The sequence below is a fragment of the Echeneis naucrates genome, chromosome 15 (genome assembly GCF_900963305.1).
Source record: "Echeneis naucrates chromosome 15, fEcheNa1.1, whole genome shotgun sequence".
Taxonomy (NCBI): Eukaryota; Metazoa; Chordata; class Actinopteri; order Carangiformes; family Echeneidae; genus Echeneis; species Echeneis naucrates.
In genome coordinates this window covers 10,988,622-11,012,027 of record NC_042525.1, presented here as the reverse complement: position 1 = coordinate 11,012,027, position 23,406 = coordinate 10,988,622, and the positions used below count along the sequence as shown (strand labels likewise).

The window sequence follows — 23,406 nt, the reverse complement described above, 5'->3', positions numbered from 1 at the left end:
CCAACGTTAGCCAACACTTAGTATTTTAATTATTGTGCTGTCGGTCATTATGTTTTTACGTATCCGTTCTGACATGGTTGGCTTAAGTGGACCTATGCACCCAACGCCAACGGCCTTGCTAATTAGCAAATTGGCACCTACATGTGAGCACACTTCCCCCAAACCTGCCATACAGGTGCAGTGGCCAAATCCCACCAATCCCTCTTCCTCAACAGCAACCCAAGCTGTACAAACAACCCAAGAATTTCTTGCCCTTCACCTCCCAAACAGCAGCATTATTGATTGATTGAAAATCCTTATAACTGTCCGTACTTTTGTATCCTCTCATCCTGGCGGCAGTGTGAGGGGAGGGATTCTCCTCAAGATAAATGTAAACATCACCCAATCAGAGGTCTGGCAGGGACTTTGCTATGGGTTGCAAGTGCCCAAAACTTGCAGTTTAGTCTTATATTTTGTGCTTTCCTCATTAGAGAGATGATCTAAATATTTGTGGCTTGAAACCATTTGGAAATTAACAGGCTTGTGTTGTTGTGTTTCCAGTGTTAGCCGCCATATTGGACTCGGTGTTTTGCCCTCCAGGGGTCAGTGCAAGTCACATGACTGAGAAATATGAATTAAGCCCATCAGGGGAAACCTTCTTCCTCAACCTTCACCATGTTGTTTTTGTGCTTGAACTCAACTGAACTTTTCGCAGAACAAGGACAAAACAGGAAAACTGATGTCAGTGTCAATACTGGCCTCAAAAGGTTTTCAGATATCTGCCCCTGTTCTGTTTGCCACCACCCCAATTTGGTGGAGGTGAATTTAATTTGACTTGTGTAGTTCGTAGGATTACAAAGATATCTGTTGTTATTTCTGTGTGCCGCGTCTCTGTTGCCTCGGATAGTTCACAGACAACTTTCATGTCCTGTGGTCACAAATAAGTGATACACCATTTTAAAGCACTTGATTCAGCTTAGTTCTTAGTTCAATTTCTATTAAAAAAATATATGAATATTAATTAGAAGAAATGAAATCAACAGAAGCCTCTGCCCCCCCGCTATGTGTCTTTTATAACTGCAGAGGTGTGAAAATCACAACGCAGAGAAACATGTTGACTTTTTCAGTGATAACAGTTGTATGCCTTACTGCACTGCACACAAACACAACATAAGCCCTTGTATTGTACATGCAGCATTAGAGTAGTGAGTAAACAGCTATTAATGCTGATGCTGCTATGTAGCAATAGCAAAACCACACAAATAACTCTTTTGTGAGTGAAATTTATGGTATCCAGCTGCCACACTTTAATGCTGACGCCAAGAATAGCATGTGCACTGGTATCTCTATAAAGATGAATTAGTGATGAGTCCCTCTCTTGCATGAATCATACATCAATAGTTACCTAATTTTCTGGGTGATCCACAATGATCAAGGTACAGAGAAATAGAAATACATGGTAAAGAAATCTTTTTTTTATAAATGGAACTCACGTCTTATCAGGAGGAGCCAAGCTCCCCCTGGCTCCGCCGCAGAGCCAGGGGGGTCACAGTCTGTGCCACACAAACTGCACACCCAGTTTCCCATCTCGCTGTAGTAGCGTCACAGCCCTTAATTTCTCAAAGTTACTGTCTCTTTAGTAGCAAATTCCCACCTGGTGTTATTTTTCCTCCTCCTCATGTCAGAGAGGTAAAGGGCGATGCAGGGAAACATAAACGGATAATGTGGAGTTTTTTTGATTACAGTAAACAAAAAACAGTTTTAAATGTTCAAAGTAGCACCTGACTACACTTTTACCAAACGGCCTCACTTGCAAAATTGCCTATTAAGTTGGAATTTGAGGTTTTTCATTATTGGAGCACAGCTGAGAAATTACAAAGATGTCAGGGAAAGCCAGATGTCGGAAGACTGTACAGTAAAAAGCAGCGTCTGAAAAATTTAAACGGACATTATAAAGGCGAAATGTGCAATATAAACAATGTACGAAATTCACAAATAAGGGTGCAGCTTAATATTCTAAACCGCCAAACTTTATTACCCACTAATATCATCGTAGACCTCAGAGAGAAAGAATATTTGTGAAGTAGCTCAGAATACTGTGGGCTCTTTTGAAATTCAAGCAGGCAGTTCTGACCAAACAAATCACATTCATCTAAATTGGGGTGGCCAAGAAAAAAATAGCAGTTATGATTTTTTCGATCAAATGATGAAATATAGTAATGAAGCATTTAGGGTATTTAAAAATTGTGGTTTGCTTCTGGGATCATGCATTTACCTTTTATTTTTGAAAACTATAGTTGTCCAACACATACATCTGTCTCAGTTCAAATCAATGCAGTGAAATCGTGCTGGGGGAAACAGGCCTACTGTAGGCTACACCAGGACTAGATATGAGATGAATGAAATTGTATGAGAAATAGAAGCAGGGCTCATCTTTCCACAGATTGCAAGGCAGAGTGACATTTTGATTTCGTTCCTGCAAGTTTGATGTTAATGATTTGGCTTTGGATGGGGGACCTTCATAGAGTCTGAGCCATATGAGTGCAATTTCCGTCCTGGGGATGAAAGCACATCGATTGCCCTCTGATGGTTTTTATGGGGGGCTGCTTTCATCCACACTGAGACATTATTGAACTGCGTTCACTATTAATGCAGGACTGATTCTGTGTAACTATATCAACAGGAGTCCAGCAAACATTCAATATGCTACACTTCTATAGTTTTGCCACTATCGTGCTGCAAAGGGAACACATTGTGTTTGAGCGAATATGCAAATATCAAAGTAAATTGGGATTTTATTTTCTTATAATAGATCACAAACCTCATATGATCCAGTGAATAAAGACTACAGGAAGTCAGCATGCCAGCCACCCATGGTAGGCATAAAAATGAGCTTTTTATTCTCTGTAATTGATTAATATTGCAATTAGACTTTGCAATCAGCAAACCCTTCTGCATTCACATTAGGGAATTTTATCCCTGCTGGTGAGCAGTGGGGAGGATGCTGCTGGAAGCCTTTCTGCCTTTATGAATCCTTCTCTCAGTGTCCTCTTGGATTAAGGAATCATCTACAGCTGTGTCTACTGCGCTGATGGGGTTTATGCTCAGGTTAAATGCTGAAATGTGCTCAAGTGATTCCCTTATAGTCTAAACCTTACTGAATTGACCCACAAAAACACAGGGGAGCGCTACTGTCTAAATGAATATGTCTAGACAAAAGCTACTTGTGAGGCTGTCACACACACGCAGTGAGGCTGGCTGTGTTTTGTTTGTTTTGTTTAGCTACCAAATAGATTTTTATGTTATTCATATATATATATATATATATATATATATTTGTTGTTGTTGTTGTTGTTGTTGTTGTGTATAAAAAGGAGCTTGGAAGCGACACATTTTGTTGTCTCTGAAAATGATAGCTCACCATAAAATATTTAAAACCAAAGAAATTCATGTCAATGAGCATTGCAAGAATATTATGGCTTTTATAAATATTTCTGAGTCGCTTGCGCTTGAGTGCACACACGATGATATGGAGAAGATGGTAAAACGTTTCCTTTTATAACGCGCAGCTTTGGCACGAGAATAAGTCATTCGTGAAGCATAGCTGAATGTATGCTTCTGAAAGCATAAACATCAGTATCCCACATAGTCTATTTAATTAGTCTTGCCACATGGCTAAAGTTAATGGTTGAGAGATCACTTAAAGCATGTCCTTAATAACCTTTCATTTGTCTCTTGAAGCTGAAAAATCCCCAGTTTGGCGATGCTATAAACAAGTAATGGGGACACCTGGTGATATTTAGTACCCAGCACAAGACTGCAGAGCTTGCATATTTGCCTAGAGGGGAGGTATTGACCTCTGGTCCTTTTACTTAATTTACTTTTAAAATATAAATATGTAACATAGGGGACTCACCTTTGTCCTCTTAATGAGGTGAGCTAAAGGCCAGAGGTGATTTTAGAAGTCATATTATGTTTGCTATAAAGATAAACCCATATGCATGTCAAGCGGTCCCATGAAGCACTTCATTACATTATATGAATGTCTCCAAAACAGACACAGTTTATTCCGGAGGTGTCGCTTTTTTCCAAAAATAATGACCAGGAGTCAGAAGTCAATGTCTACAAAACTGTGCAGCACATGGTCCCTTTTGGCGATGCCCTCGTCGAGCTGAGATCTGCTTATTCCTTCCCTCCTGCACCTAACAGCCCTGAGTTAAGGAAGCACATCTGATTGTTGGTCCAACCTTAACAAAACGTTACAACAAAGCCAACACACCCGCAGGACACTTGCATCTCATCCAATCCAATTTGCAGTTGTGTTCTATAGCCCGCTCACGCCTCTCCTCTTGTTTCTCGTTTTCTCTCTCAACTAAGACTCACAATCCCTTCAGATCTCAAGAGGCTTAATCAGTGTCTGTGTCAGACTACTTCATGGCAGCCTTTGGCCACAGCGGATATTATCCATCTTTTGCTTCTAACAAATCTGTCAATCCACTCACGGGAAATGAAACTTTTCCTTTTTACAGACAGGCAAACTGTTTGTCTGCGGCAACACACTGGCACAAACAGATGAGAGAGCAGCGCAACATGCACTCAACATTAAACACACAAGCAGGAGAGCTCAGAGGTGACGCGAAAGTGGCACAGGCTTGACGAAAAAGGAATGAAATATTGGTCTCAAATTCACGGTGTATGCAAAGGGGTAACCAACCAAGGGAAGGCTTGCTTTGATTTGAGTCGATTTGCATAAACCCTCCCAACTATGCTTTTAATAAGTGATCTTCAACCAGGGAGTTACCAGTGCATAGCAGATTAGCATATCCCAAACAACATAACCACCGGTTGGTTTAGAAAAAAAAAAAAAAAAGAGAGAAAGAAAAAAAGAAAAAAGAAAAAAGAAAAACGGTACGAGGGCGAATTGGGGGAAAAAGGAATGAGGGGGAAAAATGTGCAAAACAGACCTGTTTGTTTTCAATTTCATTTTCAGTAACACAGAAATAAACAGTGGCTGCTGGATAAATAACCAGCCCTTATGACTCCCCTGTTAATTTGCTAATGGCTCAGTTGTTTCATAGTGCCCCCTGGTGGTTTCAAAAAGAGTCCATTTCTGTGATGCTGGAGGAATTTGTTGATTGGAAAGACAAATGCAAATAATGCAACAGCGGAGTAAGACCAGCTGTTGCCTTTGGGAGTGGGGATATGAGGAGCACATCCTGGGAAGATGCAACCTGATGTCAAAATGAGTTTTTTCCTGTTAAGAAGATTCCCACTTTCGTTTCAGATGCTTTAATGTTTGAATAACTCAGTGAAAATGTCTGATGCATGTATGCTGTATGAGGGCTCTGTCTTAGAGGACCTTTGAGGCACCAGTCTCCATCTACGTGATCATGTCCTTACACACTAGAGGGGGCTAGATCCCTGATAGCGGTCTACATTAAGTAGGAGCTGATTATGATTACATAAAGTTCACATTTTCACATGTGTACTCAGGTTCCCTTTCGCTCACTCCCTCCCTTTCTACCTCGCAGACAACTTTGTAATTTTTCTTGGTCAGACATAACAGATAAACAGCTACATCAGTGTCAGCTGAATCAGATATTATGAGTTGAGTCAGGTTAATTCCCTTCCCATCATATTACCCTTGAGAATGAAGTGACTTTGACCAGGGGTTGGACTAATGACAAAATAAAAGATATATTGCTGTGGGTCCACACTTGAGTGCCTGGGATAAGCCGGGAAGTAAGTTAATTTGCAGCAACTTGAATTTGCATGTATTTGAAAAGACAGAAACTAATTGGTATTAGATAGTTGCATGTTGATAGAGGAGAACCGTCAGAATATTGGCAGGAACGAGAGCACAAGGTCCATTGTTTAATGGCCATCCAGTGGGAGCAAAATCTCATTAACTGCCAGAGCAAAACTTGAGCTCATAATAAATTCCACCTATTTTCACATTTTGAGTCTATTTTTGACAAAAGGTTTCAAACAAAGATTCAACTCCAGCATTAAAAACTGTAATCATGTTTTTCATGATGTATTTACTCAGCCCACATCATTATGTGCTGCAGTTTCTTGCACAGATGTGAGTCCTCTGCGTCTGCGAGCACACATTCACACACACTGATACACAAGTCATGAATTATTCTATGCCCACACTCCCGGCAACTTCTTATCCCTGAAGTGACTGTTTAATGCAAGCAATATTACTGCTGCAACAATTTTTATGGCATATGACAAATATTTCTCACAGACTTTAGACAATGTCTCTCTAAAATATAGCAGCTAATTTTAATTGAGATGTGTATTTTTTTTATTTGCATGTTCAGGTGTTGCATGATCATCCCACGTCACCCACATTGCTTAAATGACTGTGGCTGCATCAGGCTCAGTAATATTGTAGATTCCGTCAACAAATAATGAAAGAAAAGCAGGATGATGGAGGTCGGTGTTGAGCTACTCCTTTATGTAATTGCATCGTTGTAAATTATATGTTTCAAGTACCAGAAAAAAAACAATAAAATAAAAATACTGTGGAAGAGCTGAGCAGTGCAACATGTTCGCACCTAAACCCTTAAAAATATCAGTATTTTATCATTTTCACAAATGAAAAATGAGCAAGAGTTCAAAATATATATTTAAAAAAATTGCTGTAAATAAGAAAGAGGAAGCAGATTGTGTCTCTCAAGGTCTCTGTGTACTGTGCATGTGCCTGACGGTTTTGGTCAGCAGTTCCCAAGGCCAGGAACATTTCTGACCAGTTTCCTTGACAACAGAGTGCAACATCTCAGCCATTTCCTTATCTGTATCCTGGGTGGTTAAGCCTAACTCTTATTAATGTGATTTATGTGCTTTTCAACATTTTCTTGCACCCAAAATGTGCTTCTTTATTTTTTCCAGTGACCTTCGTTGTGCCTGCTTTGGGCCACTCCTGGATTTTGTCAGTTGTTTCAAACAGATGCCTGTTGTTGATTTTGATTTATTTACCCCCTCCTCCATCCGTGTGCTCTAGAGGAGTCTGCAGGGCCTGTGCTAGGGGGAGGGTGGGTGGAGGGTGTGTGCATGTGTGTGGGTTTGCATGTGTGGAGATGATGTCAGCTTTACAGTGTGAGTAAAGACAGATGTGTTGAAGCCAAACTGTGTCATGAGCATGGACGCAGTCTGTGCTGCACAAAAGACAACTCAGTTCGCACTGAGACAGACTTGATTCTCTTAAAAATATCACTAAGGTTCTTCATTTACAGAGGATTTAAGTATTCATGTGTGACTGATTGAAATCACGCGCAAAATGCCGCCTTCTGAATCCTGTATTTTCAGTGATCTGATTTGATTGACAGCAGGTGTCAATTTCAATTCAAATGTCATCCTGTTTAAAGGTTTCTCCTTTTTCATCACATTTGAATTCAAGTATTGCTGAGCGGAACAGACGTATGTGCCATCAAGACTGATGAGAATAAAATAATAATAGCCTCACAAGGTGACACACAGATCATCTGAGGAGGGGACACCCACGTGTGCACACTGGTATGCTTGTTGTTTTGACCTTCAATGCATATGAAAAGCAGGCACCCAAACAACTGTCCATATATCATAAATAAGATCTCAGAGGGGAAAAAAACATCATCACATTTTGAAGTTTTCTTCAGTGTAAAAATAACTGTAAGCCCCTGTAACACTGAACAGACATGGGGGCCGGATGGGGTGCAGGCAAACCTGGCTTAATCCTGGTCGGAGGGGTTGTGAACTTCCTGAAGAGAACAGCTGATTCTTTTCATGCCAGTAGAATTCCTCAGCTGTTGTTGTTTTGTTTTTTTGTTTTTTTCCACATGCGCTCATATTTCATCAATTTTTTGGCCCGCCTTGGCAATAGATAGGCATCGATTTGCAAAATCAACAGTGATAATAAGATCCAAAAGATTGGCTGAATCACAGCAGCAAGGAGATCATTCGATGAGAGGAGATTTTTTGAAAAATGTATCCAAGGTAAGAGGAGCCTTTGCATGAGGTTCATTTTTTGCAGCGCTGTCATTTTTCGATAAGAACCAGATGTGAACAAACATACAAATATCTTTGGATTACTGGCAAGCCGAATTAGCGACGACATGCAAAAGTGCCCACTAGCATATGTTCCCCAAAGCAAGCAGGCGCATACGCTCATCAAAGCTATCATGGTGAAAGGCAGCTGATACATTGCAAGTCTTTGAAGGGGGGAAGGGGGTGCTTGCTGTGACAATGTGTAACTCCCACTGCTCAGCCAAGTATAAAGAGATTTGATGGAGCATCTGTTTGGAAAGCACAGAAACAACAGGCGGAACAAGAGTGGAAATCTGGACCAGACAGTCTGCACATTGTCATGCAGCTTCGAATTACAACCCGCAATAGACACAACAATGGAAAGTCACGTTTACACAAACAGGAGACTTCTAGAGCAGAAATGAAGACATCGGGCAATATCAAGACACTTCCTTGTATTGATAACCACTGCTAAAATGACTTGTGCAGAGAGAAAGGAGGAAAAACTGAATTAAAAAAGAGAGTGAGAGAGAGAGAGAACTAATTTGTATCCAGAGGAGCCAAGTTGTCATTCAGCTATAACACGGCCTTCACCTTGTTGTCAACTTAATATGATTGTGAGTCACAGCCAATGACGGAGCATCTGTTTGTGACAGGGGGGAATCAATACTCAGGAGTGAAGTGTCATTTATCTTGTTACACACCAACTTTGAAAATAAAACCACTGCTTCATCCTGTATATGGGGAAAAGGCTAATGATACAAGGGACTGCCCATCGATGTTACCGTAGCTCTAGCTTGAATCATGCACTGATATTTTAAATGTGGAGTAAAACATTTTTTACATCTTTTTATTTAAAATAAAAATTATGATTTTCGAATATGTCCATCAATACAGTAACATAACTACCTTTTTATGTGATTGATCTGTAATTCAGCAGAAAATAGTTACAAGTGAGTACGAGGACCTTAAGTATGGAAAGCAAAAGCATTCATACTGAAGAAAAACCATTCCTGTGATGGATATATTCATACATGACATGATGTAAGGAATCCTCTGGAGTCTGTTGTAATCAGGACATGCCCTTTGTCCCTAACATTAAACTTAAACATAAAACATAATTTCTGGGACAGCCTTCTTTCACATACTCAATATTTAAAAAAAAAAAAAAAAAAATCTGACACATCCTGTCTCAATAGGAAACTGAAGAAGTCATCCATGCATGTTACCTTCAGACTGAACTACTGTAATTCACTACTATCTGAATGTCTCAACAAATCTCTGAAAGGCCATCATTTAGTTCAGAACGCTGCTGCAGGAATGAATGAATTTTAACAAGAACTAGAAAAAAGAGATCACATTCCTCCTCTGCTAGCTTCTCTTCATTGGTAAACTTCAGAATAGAATTTCAAATCCTTCTAACAATGACCAAACTCCGTCAAATATCAGACAGCCCATAGTTCCTTATTGTCCCTGTAGGTCGCTTCGCTCTTTGTATGAAAGCTTACTTGTGATTCCTGGAGTCTTTGAGAGTAAATCAGGAGGTCGATATTTCAGCTATCAGACTGCTTTTCTGTGGAACCAACTCCCAGTGTTGGACTCTCCCAACTTTCAAGATCATGCTGAAGACCTTCTTCTGAGACGAGCCTAAAGGCTTAATTACTCTCTAGTTATGCTTCTATAGGCCTAGACTGCTGGGGGACCCACTGAGCACCGCTCTGTCTCTCTCTCCCCTGTGTATGTATATCACACCACAGCATGTCACTAACTTAGTTTTTTCCTGTAGTCTGTGTTTTCCCTCCGGTCCGATCTCTCTTCCTGTCCTCATCCTGCAGGTGCTGAATCACCTCCGCTCCGTGATCCTGCTCAGCACCTGCCGCTGCAATAGTTACTATTAGTTATCATTAACCACCATTAATCATTTCCATTATCACTTCTTCTGCTAATTTTGCTTCCTGCTAATATTTACCAATGCATATTAAATGGTTCCAGGTATTTTCCCCTTCACATCTGTGTGTTTCTGCTTGGATTGCTTGGACTCTCTCGTCTCTGTTTATTATTATTGTCATATTAATGGAGCAGGAGAAATATAAAAACTATAATATAACTATAACAACTTTTTTTCTCTGTTGCTTTTGACCAGTTATTTAAATGCTTCCATATGGAAAACATGAAGGTGGAGAAAAAACAACACAGACATATTAAATGCACCAAGTCGACACCATTGAAGGCTATTAATGCTGTTTTTTGGGACGGAACACTGGTTAGGCTTTATGAAATTATTAAACTGATGATATCATAATTTGGATATGAAATCAAAATCTAATAAGTAACTAGCAGTAAATGTAGCAAATGTATAAAAAATATATAAAGTGGATAAAGGCAACTGAAGAACAAAACAGTACTTAAATAAAGAACTTAATCAAATGAACCTAGTTACTGTCAAGCAGTCTCAAGTTTAGCTATTTTTAATCAGTCGTTGTAGAAAAGAGCTTAAGTTGACATAGAAACTGAACAAACTCCATCTGCCAAGTAAAACAAAGCACAACAGTCAAAAGACACAGGAAAGCTCCAGAAAACGCCATAACAAGAAAGAGTCTTAAAATGGGAAGGTTTTTTTCCCTCTATGGCATTCTGTCAAAATTGATCTTTGAACACGTCAGACTTCTGTTAGTAAACAAATGTGAAAGACTTCTTTCTCAGACATGAGAAAAAGCTTTTACAACTTTCAAACCCAATGTATCATCAATACTTTCCAGGGCGATGTGGGAATCCGTCATCTGCAGATTTGGAGACACTCGTTTAGAGGACCAAAGAGAGGAACTGCGGTGGCTTTTTCAGGGATGGTGAGGGGTTTTCTGGATGGGAACTGCAGATACATGTCCATTTTAGTGCACATGCTTGACGACAGCCATAAATGTTCTGCGCTAATAAGTTACTTTCCAGTTCGATGTCCTAGTATCTTTGCCAGAACGTGTGAGGAGAGAGGTTTAAAGTTTGCATGTTAGATGCCTTGTAAACCTTTCTAAGAGACAGGGTTGTGCTCTGTGGTCCATTAGCCTCTCCTTCATGATCTTCCCTCACCTCTGTCCTGCAGTGATTTATACAGGAACAGAAAGATTGCAGCGTTGCAGTTTGTGTCCTCTGCGTATGCCAGCCTAGTATTTAAGCAATCTGCAAAATAAGAAGCTAATGGCCACTTTTTAAAAAAGGAGAGATTGGTTGTTTACAGGTTGTAAACCTGTTTAGTTATGACATAGGCTTTCCATCACTGAAATGTATTTCTTAATATGCAGTGTCGTATGGATGGATGCGTGCAAAGCAGAATTATAATGGAACAGCATATACTGCACAAAGGGCAACGAATGGCAAATGTTGGCAGATTATGTTTTGAGTTCTTGATTTGCTGTTCACTTCTAGAACAAAATTGAGCATGTTTAGTTCCTGCAGTTCTGGACAGTCTTAAATATGGTTTCATAACAAAATACTGAGAAAAAGATCTACTTCAGAGACAAAAACACAAACTTATGACAACAAACGGGCCACTGTTTTCACCGCTGTCACAAGTTATGACTTTAACTGGTATAAAGAACATCTCTGGCAAATAACTGCCTATCTCTAAAAATAAAAGTCTTTTTGTGATTTTTACACGCCAACAAAAATATGAAGAAAAGAAGGTCAATAATTCAAAGGGCTTTCCAAGCTTTAGTTTGTTGCCAAACCTCTATGATTCTCACCAGATGGCACTGAATCAGCGTTTTACCTCAAGAGAAATTATTTAAGATGGCAGTGAATTTCTCCACATTACTGTGCCGTCTGGCAAACCTTCAAGCTCCATTAGGTTTCTCTTGAAGATTTTCGAAGAAATTAATCAAGTTTAGCTGAAATATGTCATCTTTTTCTGGATGCCACCTCTAAAGCCAAGTTGTTTGTTTGTTTTCTTTTTAATTTTTTGCTTTTTCAGTGGACGCTGAAATCTGTGGCTCTGTGCAAATTCTGAACTTTATCGCACACCGCAGAAGATTAGGCAGGTTTCAGGGATTAGTTTTTATCACTACTTGATGGCAAAAATACATGTCCCCTTATCTAGAACAGGGAGAAAACATTTCTCAGATTATTTCAAAGTAATAGTTTCTGGGATGTTTTTCATTTTCTCTGTTGATAATGGCTTTTTTTAATGTGCACCATACTTCACCATAAAATAAAATTTGTGGTCATTTCTGTTTGCCGTGACTAAATACATATTATCACAGTAAGAAGCTGATTTGTTCCTGCTCGGCTAAATAGACGAATAATAACTTACAGAGCATTTGATTATATGCAAATGATTTATTGAGGTTTGTTCTAATTGTGATCAATTTCTTTTGTACTATACCAGAAATAATACAAAACACAAGGTTACGCCGATATTAAGAATTCAGCGATGCCAATCTGTGGAGAGATTCATGTCTCAGCAGTTGAGTACTGTAAATGAAAGAGCACTTTTTATACCATTCTACCTCTTCAAATCATTTTTTTTTTCCCAATGGATGCCAATGCAAATCTCAGACATCAGCAGAAGCAAAGAAATATGAGGCCTGCATTCCTCTTGGCTCAGCTGTTCACAGGCTGATGTATTTATCACAAAGTTCAGCTGTAAGATGTGACTCACTGTAATAGTGGCACAGTGAGAGTATACCATGCATTTGACATGCTGCTCAATTTGTTCAAAACTGCACTTGAATTTCTGGATATTTTCTTGCTGAGGAAAGAAGAACTGTCAAAATAGTATTCGAACCTCCCTCCCACTCTAATATACTTCACAGCAGACGCACTGAGCACTTCAGGACACGATGTAATGCAAGAAAAAAAAGCTGTGATGAAAGCTTTTAAATGCTCTAAATATTATCCTTCTGTGCACCTTCCTAATAGCAGTCTACTGTTTAAGTGTGCTTTCAGGATATTGTACTATCCATCATACACTGTTATTTATGAAGGTCAAAAATGATGATGTCATATATGGGTATTTGCATCGCACTCTTTCCATTCCGTTCCTGCAATTTGTCCCTTTGTTAATATTTCCTGTTCATCCCCAGTCTATCCCTCCTTCCGTGTGTGTATGTATTTATCTGGGTTTGGCCTTCCAGACTGCTCCCACCAAACCATCTGTCTCAAATCCAGCAACCAACCAATGCTAATTTACACCTGAGTCTGGCACTACTGGACTCAGCTTCCCACCTCACCTGCCTTGACGGCCTTCATTTCATAGGTGAGGGCCTGAGTTCTGCTATTGTGTCCACGAAAGGTTTATCTAAGGAAATTTAGCGCTGATAATATAATGAAAAAACTGAGTTCACACACATTTAAAGCAGCATGCTGTTTCGGTGTACCTGAACTTGATAAATAACTTTTGTGGCTGGATTAAAGAAGATACAACCTTCTAATCACCTGTCTCTGTCTCTTAGCTACGTGCCATAAAAAAAAACTAAAAAAAAAAACTAACCCCCCCCCAAAAATGTACAAATCAGATCCTGGACCTGTGTAAACAGGCTTTACAGGTCTCAAACAGACATTGTTTTCATCAAACTTTTAACCAGCATGTCTTGATGGTTATTTTTTGAGCATAAAGGAACACTTTTATTTATTTATTTATTTATTTTTTTAACACAGTTACTAAACAAAAACACGATTAAGGAAAATAATGATAAAGACAACAACTCTGCTGCACAAACATAGCTGGGACTCCAGATAATTATTTATATTATTATTATGCTCTTCCGCCACCATCATTGGGGTATACTATTCACTTACACACAAATCCGATGGAATGAATTCCAGACATTTTGTTGAGCGCATTACGCTTCTAACAGGATGAACCTTGTTGCGCTTGGTAATTGTACGTTTTCCCCAGAACAACAATTATTTCACAATTTTGGGTGTAATGAACAAACTCATGCTGAATCGCAGCTTTACTGTCATCATGCAACAACAAAATTCCAAACTGAATTGCAGATGTACGTCGTCCAATGGTCCATATGTTTGTGTTTTAACAAAGGACACCCCGAGCAGCAGCATAAGATGAATATGTTAGGCAAATAGAGACAAACAGTGTTTATGTTATGTCCTCTGTTGTCATTGCATCATTATGAATTTATGTAAAGACCTTTAATTATGCATTTGGCCAAAGCTGGAGAGACCACCTTAAATATTTATGGATTATAAATGTCATATTTCATTATAAACCTTCTTTATTCATGGATGGTTTACTCTTTGCCACAGTTAGCATTCCAACATGTGTGGAGTCACACTTCACTCCTGCAATGCTTTACAGACTCTATATTAGTGAAGGTTTAAACAGTTTATAATAGAGCGATAACAATGGTGGAAGGACTGTAAACAGCTGCACCGCACCACAGCATTTTCTTCATACTACATTTACATTATATTTAGATAATATTTGGGGGTTTCAGTAAAAAAAAAAAAAAAAAAAGCACTGCTATTTTTTTTTCCCTCTTTGGTCATACAGCACATCAGCAAAATTTCATTAATGAAAGCATAATATTAGCTAACTGAAATAAAGGGATGTGGAGCTGTATTTGGCCATGTTTCACCAGCACCCAGATGCAGGTGCTGTTCGAGGACAAAAAAAAAAAAAATCATTGGATTTGCTATGTTACGTCAAATGAACCACAAACTGGGCAGATGGGAACATCTGTAGAGGGGATGGTGCTTGATTTCGAGCACCGCTACTGGAGTAATCCTTGGATTTGCATGCACAAAGGCTTACCAAAAAAAAAAAAAGAAAAGAAAAGAAAAAAGAAGAAGAAAAAATCTCCTTGGAAAATGTAGGACTAATTAGTTGTATCCCTCCGTTCCTCTGCACTGTCTGATGAGCACTTACATGCTACTGAAGTCTGTATGCAGTATTAGTTTGCCAGTTTAATTCGCATTGATTTCTGGGTCAGAATTCATTATAGTCTACAAGAAGATGATACCATAATGTTCATGAATTCTCTCAGTTTTATATGAGAAGCTGCACTGAATAGCACAATTAATGTGTTCTGAAAACCCCACCGCCATTTGAATCATCCTGATACTGTAGCTATGAGGATCTTTTCCCCCTGGTTTGGATTTTATCCTCCCTAGAGCCACATCAACTGTAATTATCTGAGCCATCCGTCCTAATGAAAGCGATGGAAGACTTGCATCCAGAAAATGTTTTAACAAGCTCCGTCAATGCACCATAATGATCAGATTTGGATATTGATAAGGAAGTGTTTGATGACAAGCAACAACAGCCTCAAAAAAGACACAGTAATTCTGCAGATTATCTGTCTACAGCTATGACGACACTTCAAACAATGGTGCAATGAGATGCCTTTTTGTTGTTGTTGCCATGGAGAGAATTTGATTTGATCCTGGAGACCCTGGACCCATATCTCAAAAAATGTTTAATAGGAGATATCCTGGATCTGCACTTCATCATGCAAGGTAAAGTCATCTTTTAAAATAAAATATTTCTTATTTGGTGCATGGGCAAAGCCCTTTACTCTGCACCTCATGAATTGACTTACAAAGAAATTAAAAGTGGTGTATTTCAATATCTTATGTTATAACACAATATCTTCTAACACATTGATCACATGAGTCTGTTAGATTCCAAACAAATATTTGGCATTGGCCAATTTCTACTAAATACACTGCTTTCTAATAACCTAAGCCTATAAACAAAAACAAAAAATGCTTAGAATGTGTAAAACCCATGGCCACATGCAAATCAGCAAGCAAATGAGTGACAGACATTACATATATAAACTATATCAACATAAAAACATGGTTATATGAGGACTACAAAAAAGCACCTGAAGTTTAATTTCCATAACTAAAATGACAGTAAGATCATGAACAGTATTGCAGCTGTCTTCTTGAGCTACAAAACCTCAAAGTTATGCAAAACCAAAATAAACTTTTTGACATCTTATGTTATCATTCAAGTGTTACACAACTATTTGGCCAATTGCCTGTAAAGTTTCAAAGAAGGCAGAAGTAAAAACTTAATTAAAGCCACGAGCTTCACCTACAGGCAGTTTATCGCTGAGATTGAAAAATTTGCATCAACATCAACATCTGAGTAATTGATTGCATAAAACTACGAAAATAAGAGCCGCTAAATAGAAAAACCTACATCAAATAATAGGTTCTGACAAATCAATTAGCTTTGTTTGGCAACGCAGGAATATTGGTGGCGATATTTAAAGTAGACATTGAGGGCACAAAATGAAGATTACACAACATATATCTGTTGGACAGATATTTGGCTGAGAGCTTTCAACCTTGTATGAGGTCATAACACGGATATATTTCATTGATATAATTCAACAACTAAATCCTGTGTAAATCCAGTTTCATGGTACAAGCATACTTTTACAAGTGAGGTACGTACGGTGGTGTCAGCACCAAACAACCGCCTAAAAATGACGACAAACTTTGGGTGAACCAATCAGGACAACATTTTAGCAATAGAGGATAATAAATAAATAAAGGAATCCGCTGAAAGCCGATCGCAGCACCTCCACAAAGCAAAATTATGTATCCACAGTACAATAAGTTATCGTTTCAAACTGCACAACAGAGATTTATTAATGGTAGGCTTCAACTACAGCGACATTTTTCAGGTTGAAAATCTGCCATTTTCTCTCACCTGCAGTCAGAACGCCCTGGAAGCTCAAACTGACGTGTGTGTCAGGCCCCGTCTTCGCCCAAACTGCTCATGTTAATTGGACCGTAATTTTTGACATAAAAAGAAAAGAAAGGGGGGGGAATGTCTATCGATTCTACCTGAATAGCTCATTATTTTCTTCACTAACGGCACTCTGGTGATGTGGGCTGGTGTGATTGTCGGTTTCCTTTAACAACAAAGCACGTTCACAGAAGAAATTAGGGGGAATAATGGCTGGATCTGCAATGCAATTGTCTGGCTGCAAACGCCAGATTATGGTGCATGAGCGACTTTGAGAAATGTGACAAACATTTCGGCTTCTCTCACATTAGAGCGCTTTGGAAAAAGACTGAGATGTAACTGTGGGGGCTAAATCTAACAGTGAATTGAATTGTCACTCTGGATTTTATTGACATTTGGGTGAGAAGATAATGGTGAATTTCTTTGACTACAGCGCAAACAACAATGCAGAATATGAATTTGATGGAATCATTCTACTAACAAATACTGTAGTTTCTCATAGGGTAGAGTTTAAATTCAAATCAGTCAAGATTCAGATCTTAATTGAATGAAATTTGGGGAAATTACTCATTCACTTAGTCATGCTAGGGCAGCATGGCGACAAGAGGGTCACAGGGTCTGTTCCCGGCCTGGGGCCTTTCTGTGTGGTGTTCGCATGTTCTCCCATGCCTGCGAGGGTTTCCTCCCAACGTTCAAAGACATCATGTTTGGATTAACTGGTGACTCTAAATTGTCTGTAGCTCTGAACATGAGTGAGAGTGTTGTGTGTTGTGGGATTGGCTCCAGCACCTCGCACGACAGGAAACAGAAAAACAGTAGTGGATGGATGGATGGATTAATGGATGAATGAATGAATGAATGAATTTACTGGTGATAAATGATAAATCAGGTGCTGATTGAAAAGCTGCTGAATCGAACTACAACATTTTGCTTGGTTGAACCTGTGCAGTGGTAACAAAATCTGCAGAACAGAGCACCTGAAGCTCACCTATTAACATCATATCTCATAGAGGCAGGTTGTATGCTGAATTATTTCTTGGCTGAATCTTAAATCGGTAGTCAAAGAAAAATGGGGCCAGCCGGCCCCCATCAAAGAAAAGTTCTGCATATAACCACTGGTACATTTTGTTTATGCTAAGATATGATAAATAGATTTATATTTAGCGTCAAATTATTCCTTTAAGTCCATGTCAAGTCTTAAATCATTCCAATCCATATGCCAACCAATAAAATATGCTAGATCTGTGGCAACAAGAGCTGCATTTCACTGTCATTGTCAGAAGGTCATATATCAAAACATTATTTCTACTGCACAGCTTAGGAGATACACAACCCTTAGAGATGAACTACCTTCTAAAATTCTCTTTAATGGGAGGAAAGAAAAACAGAGGAAACCTTAGAAAGAGTCACAGCAAACAAACCCCTCTTCTAGGATGGCATGTAAAACACGCAATAAATGTCACAAGAGTGAAAGCACTATAGCGACAATATTGGTTTAACAGAGTGTGACCGGGTTCCGTGATCTTTCTACTAGAATTTAAAAGACAAGAGACCACACACCCAGAATCTGTAACTCAAATAATGAAATCTCTGTTGGGTGTCAAATCAGGCCTTATGGGAGAGAAGTAAACCAGAGCTAATCTCAGATCTTTTGGAATAGATTTGATTTAAAAATGTCAAGTACACTGTTTCATAAGTTCCACATATCAGTCTCTCAAATGCCACATGCAAATGTACACAAAGCATGCTCATCAGTTAAGAGCCTTGTAACAATAAAACTGTATCCATGAAACAACAACTGATGCACGGGCACAAGCCGACAACCACAAATAAGGACAGTTGTCTTATAAACAGTATAAATAACGCATTCACAATATTTATTACCGAAAATTATGTACCTAATAATTTCATTTCGCCAGCCATATAAAATGAAGAAGTGTTTCGATGAATTAACAAGTAAACTACTTTTAAAACTGTTAACAATCAAATATATTCATTCTAAATATTTTGACGCCACTACATCTACCCTTTGGCCCTACCGCTCAGTCTGTTTGTCCGTCCTGGTCACGTGTGAACAGCACTCACCCTTGGAGGAAGACATGATAGCACTACCATTAACCGCATGATAAATACTAAAAGTGGGTCATTTTATATTTTCCTGAAGTTGCTTTCAATGTCATTTAGCCTAGTAATTGATGAAAGACATGGATAAATGTTGCACTATATTATATTACAGGATACTGTGAGATGTTGGCTTTTAAATGAGTCCCTCAGGTCTTGCTCATCCTGTTCGCTCTACAACCGTCAGCACAAAACCAGCTCAGGCCATTTGACTCGTGTGCATCAGAAACTAGAGGAGGATCAGTAAGATGAGCCCTCTAAAGAAATCCAGTGCTAGAATGCAGTTAAGTGGGACAAATAAATATGACAAATAAACTACTGCGACCTGGGAACTTTTTATATACTTATTTGTTTTGCTGAAGCTGAAATGTCCATTTGTTCACCCACACATTTTGGTGTTGCATGTAGCTGCACTGGAAAGCCCAAACAAATGTAAGCAATTTCTCTCTGCAGCAGACTTTGCCAATAAATAGATTGGGTCCATGAAAGTTTAGATGAATTTTGTGATTCCTTTCAACAGCAGTGGGCGTTTATGCCAATCTTGTGATCAATAAACTTTTTTTGTCTGTTTTACAGTCACTATTACTTGACAAGTTGAGTTCACCTCTAATACAGGCCTGCTGGGCGAGGTTTCTTTTCTGTTGACATCCCCCTGTTGAGGATCATATGATGCTCTTGTGTTGCTTTGTAATGTTTTGCATATGGCTCCGGGGCAGGGGGCCAAACCTCGCATTGAATAGTGTTTTTGTTCAACATGGATCATCCCAGAAGAGAGCAAGTGTGCACACACGGCTGCCTCAAACAAGGCTGTCAAGATGTCTGCGGAGGTCTCACACCAGCACACCCCACCGGGCAGCTGCTGCCTGCCAGGCGCCCATCTACAAATAATCTACTGTGGGAGGAGGTGTCAGTCTGCTCTGTCGGGGTGTGCACTGTATATCCAGTTCTGAGTGACAGGTTCAAGGCTATTATATAAAGAATTAGGTAATAATCTTTTTAAAAGCGCTGAGAATATACTAGCGGAAACAGAAAAAAAAAAAAGACCCACTCTGTTTCTTTTGTGCGTGGATACATTAAGGATATACAATGATGCAGGCTCAGGGGTCTTTAATACATTGGGCTCTTAGACCAGTGTGTTTGAAGTTAGTGTGAGAATTTCTTACAAATCAAACAATTGAAAAGAGAGCCAAAAAAACATTAAAAAAAAAAAAAAAAAAAAAGGAGCAAAGCAACCCCCAAAAGACACAACATGGCCACAAATAACGTGAAAAAAATTACAAAGAGATCCAAAATGAATAATGCTGATGTCAGTCTGGCTTTCTTCTGGTTATATGAGGTCACCTTAGACATGTCACCTGGGATTTTGATCACAAGCATCACTGTAAGAGATGATTCATGTAGTTCTACATACACATCTAGAATAAATGTGCCACTAAAAATACTCCCAGGCAGTATTTTCTTTAACTGTGCGAGTATGTCAGATAGCAAAAATGTGATAAAAAAAAAAAAGTTGTTTTTCTGGATTTTGCAATATTTAGATATTTTTCATGATTAGTGCCATGCCGCTTTGACATAACTGCAGGATACGAGGCATCATGGTTTATCATTTCACATTGAACAATACTTCTCCTTGCATTACAGAGCAGTCTGTCAGATTTTGACAGCCCAGTGATCAGGTGGCATGTCAAACTACATTTAGTGTGACCATCATTGCTACAGGGTCTATGCTATAAATTCATAAGTGTTCTGTTCACACTTTGCGCTTTGATATTTTGAGTTCGTCTCAATTTCCCGTGACAAATAAAATCTGTCTGGCCACTCCTCACTGAAATTACAATGTAAAATGCCGTGTGAAATCCCTGAATCGTATGGCTTTACCCTTGTTGCAAATTGCTCACAGACAGTCGAGCTGACCGCAATCAGTTTGTATAAACAACATGAGAATATAGCTCATGCTACCGAGCCAAGACAGGGTCTCACAGGCCCGGGTGCCGACACAAGTTATGTAAACGCTAAGGCGACAAGGCAGATCCTGAGAGGTGCCCGCTGGGGACGAGGACCATCATTGCCAACTCCGAACCTCTGAAGTAATGCACTTCAGAGACACCCTGACAAGTTGTTCTTTGAACTGTAAAGTTAAAAGCGAAGGGCATAAAATTCTGTCTTTGAGGAATGGTTATTACTTTTAATGGCAGATTGCAACATTGTGTCTGGCAGTGATCTGAACCTTCGAACTTTTGAAATTTTGCACTCAATGTTGTCCGCAGGTTTTACCACTGAAAAGAGAAAATGTGCTGCTCGGCTCTACAGATGCAAGGAAGAAGAAGAAGAAGAAAAAAAAACTAGCATGAAATGGAAAACAGAGGTTAATTTTATAACACAACCTTGTGGTTTCCGCTCCTGTAGCATCTCTGCCTAATCATCATTACAGCTCCACTCTTTTGGCACATCAGCATTCCCCTTTCCACAAAATGCCAAGCAAATCTTGTAACACTACTATGCTTTGTAAACACAGCAACCAACAAATCTTCAAATTTCCAACAGTTGGACAAAACACCCTGTAGTGCAACATCTTTAGATCATCTGTCAGTTTCATTCATGTCCTCTAAATTGGACTTTTTTTTTTTTTTCCTTGTTGTATTTGAACATCTGAGTGTCCTGTCCATTACAGCAGTCTTTATTTACAAAGTGAAAGAGAAAGCAGAGCAGGAAGAACAAACAAGTTAGTCAACAGGTGAGGTGGAAACACAGCCTGTTTTATAACGCCTATGGATATAAAAAAATAATTATAAAATGATTTTGTTTTTTTCTGAGAAATACAGGACAAAACACGACTAATGATTATAGTGCAGGGGGGAGTAAAGCAAAAAACTTCTCAGCAGCAGCAGACACATGTGCGTCCTTAAAAAAAAAAAAAAAAAAAAAAGAAGGATAAAATGTTTACCACTCCAGAAAATCAAAGTGTCCCCTTATGTCCATGGGAATATAATGTCTGCCTTGTCTGAGCACACTCTGGAAGACACAGCGTTAATATCTCAGGGAGGCTCCACCTCCACAACCACCTTTCATGTTAATTTGCGGAGTGGAGGGAACCGCGGCGTGTCCTGTTTGCTGGCGGCTCGCTGAGGTTCGATCCCGGATCTGCCGTCGGGGACTTTTTTCTTTTCTTTCCTTTTCTTTCTTTTTTTTTTTTTTTTAATAAATAAAGTGAACCGCGACTCGTCCGCGTCGCGCACGATGTGTCCGCTGAGTGGGCGCAGCTGAATGTGATCTTAGCAGCGTGATCGGAGAGGAAGGTGAGCGCACCTTGCATCCAGCCATGGGAGGTCAGATCACCAGGAACAGCATCTACGGTAAGGACAGGCATCACAGACACCCCCCCCCCCCCCCCACACACACACACACATCATTCAGGGTGTTCAGTATTAATGGATAATATAACACAAGCCGATATAATGGAGATGAGCCTCCATCTAGTCTGAGTGCATTGGGGAGCTGTAGGCGTCCTGGCTGCCTTAAAATAAACCAGAAGTGAAAGTGGCTGCTAAAAGCCAAGTTTTACCACCTTCTGTAAGTCACGACTGCCTCTGAATTCAAGACCTAAATAGTTTTGTTAAATTTGATGACCCCCCCCTTCACACACACAGCTGCCCTAGGCAGCAAACAACAGCAGCCTTCCACAGATGAGGTTTCTCAGCTCATCAGTCTTGCTCCACTTTCCCCAGACGCTTGTTTACACCGTACAAAGGCGGCCAAACGGGTCAAACCAAATCACGCCGGCTCCCAAGCCCGCACATAACTTTTCCGACCTGACCTGTCTGTTTAGCCAGCAGCTGAATGTGATCACACTGTTGGCAGACCGTGTCAGAGTTTCATGTCCTTAGATTACTTTATAATGTTTCTCCTCATGTGACATATGGAGTTGTCATATCACACGTCTGAAATGAAGGTGGCCAACAGGTGCACCGGAGGATTTTTATATGTCCGTGCTCATGTCTCATTTCATATTACTGTTTCATGCAACTTTCCAGCCAACTGAGTGTAACAAAGTGTAGTGTGACACAACTGTCGTGAAATGAACTCATTCTAATTTGCTGTCAGACAGTAAACTATCTGTACTGAATGTTACTCTGTTGATAGAGAAGCTGCAATAATAGGTTGATAAATCACTTAGATGATGGCCGGAAAATTAAGGTTTTGCTGTTTGAAGAGAAGTTTCGTAGTGGCGTACATTACTGTAAAGTGACTTTCCTGTCTGGGGTGAACAAAAAGCAACAATATTAGATGCTACTTTTGGCTTTAGGAAAAACAGCTTGCACCATCTCCTCACGTCTTGTACACTGAATATTTAGTTGATTAGTTTGCCATTGGCAAAGATATTCACTGATTAGTAGGCCTGTCACAACTATTACATTAACACCTAACCACAACCATTTTACATAATCGTTAAAATTGTTTTCATTTAGCTGTATAAAAACAGCTGGATGAAACTAACAGAAAGGTCATATTTCCACATCGTGTTCCACCGTTTCAGGTTCAAATGGTGCTCACTTGATGACATCATCGGATGGTGC

General features: G+C 39.4%; 1 protein-coding gene across 2 annotated transcripts in view; it reads left to right on the top strand.

Moving 5' to 3' along the window:
* Positions 1–22,040: 22,040 nt before the first annotated feature.
* LOC115055254 (E3 ubiquitin-protein ligase NEURL1-like) overlaps positions 22,041–23,406 on the top strand; it is a 28,589-nt gene continuing 27,223 nt past the window's right edge. For both annotated transcript variants that reach the window (XM_029520924.1, XM_029520923.1), the window contains exon 1: positions 22,041–22,185. In XM_029520924.1, the coding sequence (XP_029376784.1) occupies positions 22,152–22,185 (34 nt within the window). In that variant the 5' untranslated portion in view covers positions 22,041–22,151. The remainder of the gene's footprint in view (positions 22,186–23,406) is intronic.